This window comes from Limulus polyphemus, unplaced genomic scaffold, assembly GCF_000517525.1.
Source record: "Limulus polyphemus unplaced genomic scaffold, Limulus_polyphemus-2.1.2 Scaffold9385, whole genome shotgun sequence".
Lineage (NCBI taxonomy): Eukaryota > Metazoa > Arthropoda > Merostomata > Xiphosura > Limulidae > Limulus > Limulus polyphemus.
Window position 1 is genome coordinate 8,137 of NW_013674995.1, and position 7,052 is coordinate 15,188.

At 40.0% G+C, this 7,052-nt stretch overlaps 1 protein-coding gene across 1 annotated transcript; it reads right to left on the reverse strand.

Moving 5' to 3' along the window:
• Nucleotides 1-1,294: 1,294 nt before the first annotated feature.
• LOC106475897 lies at nucleotides 1,295-7,037 on the reverse strand. Its single transcript, XM_022379908.1, has 2 exons — nucleotides 4,588-7,037; nucleotides 1,295-1,539 (listed from the first exon to the last, which is right to left on the reverse strand). The coding sequence occupies exons 1-2, from the start codon at nucleotides 6,065-6,067 to the stop codon at nucleotides 1,295-1,297; spliced, it is 1,725 nt and encodes a 574-aa protein (XP_022235616.1). The 5' UTR covers nucleotides 6,068-7,037.
• Nucleotides 7,038-7,052: the final 15 nt, after the last annotated feature.

A 7,052-nucleotide genomic window follows, 5' to 3' on the forward strand; every position in this document is an offset into this window, starting at 1 on the left:
CACAGCTTCGGCGTTACTCGGTAGGTAGTAATCATTACAGCTTCGGCGTTACTCGGTAGGTAGTAACCATCACAGCTTCGGCGTTACTCGGTAGGTAGAAACCATCACAGCTTCGGCGTTACTCGGTAGGTAGAAACCATCACAGCTTCGGCGTTACTCGGTAGGTAGAAACCATCACAGCTTAGGGTTTTACTCAATGGTTTGTAACCATCACAGCTTAGGGTTTTACTCAATGGTTTGTAACCATCACAGCTTAGGGTTTTATTCAATAGTTTGTAACCATCACAGCTTAGGGTTTATTCAATGGTTCTTAATTCTTTCACTTGATTTTACTAAAACTAAGTTTCTGACAAACCACAAAGTACTGATTCCAGTTCTTAATTCCTTAACTTGATTGTACTAAAACTAAGTTTCTGACAAATCACAAAGTACTGATTCCAGTTCTTAATTCATTAACTTGATTGTACTAAAACTAAGTTTCTGACAAACCACAAAGTACTGATTCCAGTTCTTAATTCATTAACTTGATTGTACTAAAACTAAGTTTCTGACAAACCACAAAGTACTGATTCCAGTTCTTAATTCATTAACTTGATTGTACTAAGACTAAGGTTCTGACAAACCACAAAGTACTGATTCCAGTTCTTAATTCTTTCACTTGATTGTACTAAAACTAAGGTTCTGACAAACCACAAAGTACTGATTCCAGTACCAAAGGTTGTGTCTTTTACAACATTCTCTTCCAATCGCAAGAAAAGGAAGGTGTGTTTTTTTGTTTGTTTTTTTTATAAAGAAGACATGGACGAGGAAATAAGAAGATAAGCAACAAGACCAAGAAACGACGTGGTTACGAGATATACTCAGTGAACATATACATTACAAAAAACAAGATGGAAATGAACATGGTAGGACACCTTATATCCAGAACAGAAGTGACCGTGAGGAGAGGAAGTGTGAAAACATGGCTGCCAAAGGAAGACGTGACGTTTAAAATGTGACTGGAAAAGTAAGATTATTATAATATCAACGGAACTGGGAAGGAATGTGAGGAGAGGAAGTGTGAAAACATGGCTGCGAAAGGAAGACGTGACGTTTAAAATATGACTGGAAAAGTAAGATTATGATAATATCAACGGAACTGGGAAGGAATGTGAGGAGAGGAAGTGTGAAAACATGGCTGCGAAAGGAAGACGTGACGTTTAAAATGTGACTGGAAAAGTAAGATTATGATAATATCAACGGAACTGGGAAGGAATGTGAAGAACATGGCTGAAAACCGATTAAATTCAATATTTTAGTGTTTAAAATAAATCAAACTTACATCGTCTGTGAGGTATTTGATCAACACGGTGAACGAATCAAACCCTAAAGTCGTGTGCTTCAGTTGAAGTTTCAGCCAGTTCAGTTCTTTGGTTCGAGTCTCGCAGAGAGCACCCAATCGCTGGATTTCTAGCAGATACTCCCCTTGTGTCTTCCTCCTCTCCCCGGTGACAGAGGGTGCCAGGGAAGACCTGACCTTAGTCTGACCTTGGTTTGATTCTGTGAATTATAGATAACAAAAGTATGAAATCAAAACACATTCACAATTGACACATGATAGTCAGTTACGTAAGTGCTTTGGATTTAAACCAGTATTTAACGGCTTTATGTCACAGCGTTATGTAATTCACCACATGCTTATATGGTACATCCCCCCTATCAGCAATGTATACTGTACACTTAATGTAAAGCTAAAGAAAGGTGACGTTTGAAGGACAGCTCAACAAGATGGTGGTTAATCTCATTTAGTCGAAAAAGTTCCTGGTGTCGAGAATATCTTTATCGAACAAAGTTGAAATGGACAGCAGCTGCTTAATTCAGAGTGACACTTGAGGAGAGAGAGAGAGAAGCTCAGCCCGGTTTCTTATTATTTACGTCTTGGGATATCTAGCGTAGTTCATTTAAACACTATTCACGTCTTGGGATATCTAGGGTAGTTTATTTACACATTATTCACGTCTTGGGATATCTAGGGTAGTTTATTTCCCTAGATATCCCAAGACGTGAATAATGTTTAAATAAACTACCCCTAGATATCCCAAGACGTGAATAATGTGTAAATAAACTACGCTAGATATCCCAAGACGTGAATAATGTTTAAATAAATTACGCTAGATATCCCAAGACGTGAATAATGTTTTAGTTTATTTAAACTTATATGAAAATGACAGAGTACAGGGCGTTGTTCCTAAACTATAATTTCACGTTTTTAAATCTCAAGAGTGAGGAGGGGGGGGGGTGCTTAGATAAGCGAAATAAGTGATGGAAACCAGAGAGGCTATAAATACATCATTTGCTTTTAAGACATCTCTCAGTGTTAGTAAACACTTTGTCGCATTTGGAGCTCCTGGAGAAAAGAGGAGAAGCATCAGTGAGCAGTACGAAGCCAACAAGAGATTGTAAATATGCTGTCTTTACATTAATCAAACTGCACGACACCTGTCTGAAAAGAAATATTCGTTATTATACTTACGCCTCTTCTTTTTCACTTACTGCCTGTTTCGTCGTGTTAATAATCAATAAGTCAATCACCTTTTATAGCTTGCCTGTTACTAATGTTAAGACTAATTGGACTAGAATTTTAGCAGCTCCACTGGAATAAATAATTATATAATGATACTTTTCATCACAGACCTGTTTTTATAATACACATCCTTAAAGGTAAAAGTTTTGAGACGGCTTGACTGGCTAATGTACATTTATGATACAATTTTTTCGTTACCCAGTAAAAAGTGGGTTCCTCGTTATCAAGCTTTAATCCTGAGATTGTTAGTTATGTTCCTGGAAAAAAGAGTTGATACTCAGCCCAGCAAGTTAAATTTATTTTTTAACTTTTTCATCCATTTAGTATTAATAGGTCATCATATGGTTGGTGTTACTAGTTAAATACTTTAGGCTTAACTTAACGAGTTTTCTTGCCACATCAGACAAATGTAGAAGAATGTAGACAAATGTACAAATTGAATAAATCGCTACTGTTCGCCAATGGATGAACAAATATTTAAACCTAATTTTTACTTACTGCCAGAAGGCGCTGAAAACAGCCGCGGAGTTAGATCCCGCCAACTATCATTGAATCAGGCTACCCACATCAACTGAATGGAATGGAGTGAAATAAACTGATTTTAATTCGCTAAGCCTTACCTTTCAATCACTTATTCCTCGAGAACAAGCGTTATTTCTAGAGCAGGGAGTGTTCATCCATAAAACCATCATAGAAGTTTTCATTAAGCCTTACCAGCCATTTGCGGTAGCGAGACGATCGTATTAGGACTAAAATTACAGCCCGTTACGTCTTTAGGGTGTTATTACGTGCTTTACATTCTCACCAAGGGGTATGTGACCCCCGCTAGAGAATGAATCCTTAACCGCAGTGGTTACACACCCACATCTCTAGCTGATCCCGGATAAGCGTTAATCTTTTCGCAGCCGTAAAAGGATCATTAATTACAGGACAAATCTGTTTGTTTTTTAATTTCGCGCAAAGCTACACAAGGTCTATCTGCGCTAGCCGTCCCTAATTTAGCAGTGTAAGACTAGAGGGAAGGTAGCTAGTCATCACCGCCCACCACCAACTCTTGGGCTACTCTTTTACCAACGAATAGTGGGATTGACCGTCACATTATAACGCCCCCACGGCTGAAAGGGCGAGCATGTTTGGTGTGACAGGGATTCGAACTCGCGACCCTCAGATTGCGAGTCGAGTGCCTTAACCACCTGGCCATGCCGTACAGGACAAACAACAGTTGATTTACGAGACATCGGTCTCAATCTGTAATTACAGTTAAACAGGCCGAAGTAGGAGAGTACTAGATACCACCAGTTAAACAGGCCGAAGTAGGAGAGTACTAGCTACCACCAGTTAAACAGGCCGAAGCAGGACATCATTAGATACCACTAGTTAAACAGGCCGAAGTAGGAGAGTACTAGCTACCACCAGTTAAACAGGCCGAAGTAGGAGAGTACTAGATACCACCAGTTAAAACCAGTTAAACAGGCCGAAGTAGGAGAGTACTAGCTACCACCAGTTAAACAGGCCGAAGTAGGAGAGTACTAGCTACCACCAGTTAAACAGGCCGAAGCGGACATCATTAGATACCACCAGTTAAACAGGCCGAAGCAGGACATCATTAGATACCACTAGTTAAACAGGCCGAAGCAGGACATCATTAGATACCACTAGTTAAACAAGCCGAAGCAGGTCATCATTAGATACCACTAGTTAAACAGGCCGAAGCAGGACATCATTAGATGTCACCAGTTAAACGTTTACACATTGAGATATTGTAACAAATGGATATTAAAAATACATCTACTTATAGAAAGATAGTATTTTCTAGTCTAAAAATTTATCAACGCATCTTACTTAAAGCGGTTAATTTTTGTCCAGCTTTTCTTCTTAGTCCAAATCTAATTTACAAATATATTTTAAACGTTGTGTTTTTATGTTGGAAGACTACACCAAAAGGATCCGAGAACCTACGAAACGATAACAGAGTCAGAAGGCAACAATAAGAATATATGGGTGCACTAGGTGCTAAGGCTTACTTTTAGAGGGAGCTTGTACCGTTTCTATCTTGCTGACAGTAAAATATCTTTGTCGACAGAGGAAAGGCTCTTCGTATAGCTGACCATATCTAGATAAAGTATGTAAATTGAGGTCATCAGCATTGTTGGCCCTGGGGATCAGGTAGCTTCGGCTACCTTTCACCTTTCTGGTATCATAAGGCGACTCAACATTTCCAAAGTAACGGCTGTTGGAGGTAGGTTTTAGATCTGACGACATCTGTAAAACGGTTTGTCCCTGATGCGTTTCAACTTTACAGAACGACTTTGAACACTCGTCGTTGTTCTCCTCACAACAATTATTAGTACCATTTTGGAAAACGTGGACGGCTTCTTTCTCTGACGAAGATAAAACGTGAGGTCCATGGATGTTTCCAGAAGCTCTGGAATCGGTTAGGTTCTTCAGATGCACTGGAAGAGTAGGAGACATGTGTGGCTTTATTCTCATGATCTTGTAGCCAGGAGGAGGAGTGAGGTTGTTATCTTTAACACTTCTGCTGCTTCCATGGAAGAAAACTAAAGGAAGTACAGTAGAACTATTATCATTACAGCTTCTGTGTAATGGTTGATTTGAAGAGAGACAATCATAACTATTGCCATTGCAGCTTCTGTCTTCCGATACATCCTCGGAACTTTGATTTTTCTTCTTAAAGGCTGACCTTCTGGCTGAGATTATTTCTGCTTCTTGTTTTGTTAATGGAGACAAACGTCCCAAACCGATGGTATCTTCTATTTTGAGGTACCTTGGTTTTGTTTTTTGGGAAGGTAACTTTCGATTGTCAGGAGGACGGGGAGAATTGTCGGTAGAGTGTTTTGGGTTATCGTTCAATGTAGGAAGATAGACACGAGCTGAAGTTCCATTGCTTGCGACACTAGAAACGGATGGAACACCACCAGAGAAAATCGGAAGGTCTAAGGACGATATGGAGGGGATTGGTTCTACGTCAGAGGAAATACGCGAACTTTTTGATTTAAATTCTTTGGTTACTTTGAAATTGTTTTCATATTCTTCCACAACCTCACCACCGTGTTTGGAGTCCTGGTCATCATTATCTAAAGCCTCACCACCGTGTTTGGAGTCCTGGTCATCATTATCTAAGAGCGTAGTAGGACACTTCTGAGCATGTCTATCGGATTTACAGTTCTGCAAGGAGACCTCTTGGTAGAAAAGACGAGTGTAACTGTGAGAAGAATTATCATTTACGTCATACGGCTGTTTGGTACCTTGATCAGCGACCGGATCTGCGCAACATTCTCTGCATTTCAGAATGTGTAAGATACCACATCGTTGACCATCTTTCTTTTCTTGACCGGAATTAGGTAAGAAACACCTATTGTTTCCTCTATAGTCGTCATTCAGTGGGCTGGGGAGGCGCTGCCTCGAAGATCGGAGTGTCGTGTAGCCGTTTCTTGGATCCACTCGAGAGAAACCATCCAAATTACGGTTCCACTTCACTCTCATGTTTCTACTTTAATGTTCTGAAGCACTACATCACGAGCGAGTATTGTAGAAACGCTTGAGAAAAGTGCTTAGTAGGACAGACTGTCGTCATCAGCACATGGTGGACGAACAAGAAAGCATAAAACGAGGTTAGCAACAAGACAGAAATATGCGGAGTCACGAAAGTTGTTAGAGTCCTAATAAGTTAGGACTAAGCATCATGTGATAGCGACAGCAGTATATACGTAGCACATTGAAACAGAGCCTCGAACTCAGACGAGCGCCTCTCTTCTAACGTAGGTCACGATCTTCTACATCCCAGTGCTTTCACGCGCACCACCTGGACTATTGTCATGCATCAGATCGAGATTCACGTAGACAACTGTAGGTAAACATACTCTCTAACAAGAGTTTACGTCTGACCAGCTAAGACGAGGAAAGAAACGCGCGCTTTTTTTTTCTTCCCTTTCTAAGAGGAACTATTCTCTGTTAGGCACAAGGTCAGAGAGATCCATTTTCAACCCAGTGGCTATTCCCTGTAACAAGCGGTGTCCAGCTGTGTCATGGTATCACTCAATAGATCCAAGTTCTATCCAATATTCGAAACTCAAATTAAGATCTTTTTGAATTTGTAGCGACCAACTTTAACTGAAATTTCAAGCAGAATAATCAAAGATCAACATACGCACGTAATCAAATTAAAAAAATATCTACTACAGAGAAGGAAAACATTAAACAACAATTCTATGGTGTTAAATACACGCCCTGGCTAGTAAAGAAGGGAATGAACGACTGTATAGTACAGTATCAAACACACACCCTGTCTGGTAAAGAAAGGAATGAACGAATGTATTGTACAGTATCAAACACACGCCCTGGCTAGTAAAGAAGGGAATGAACGACTGTATAGTACAGTATCAAACACACGCCCTGGCTAGTAAAGAAGGGAATGAACGACTGTATAGTACAGTATCAAGCACTTGCCCTGGCTAGTAAAGAAGGGAAT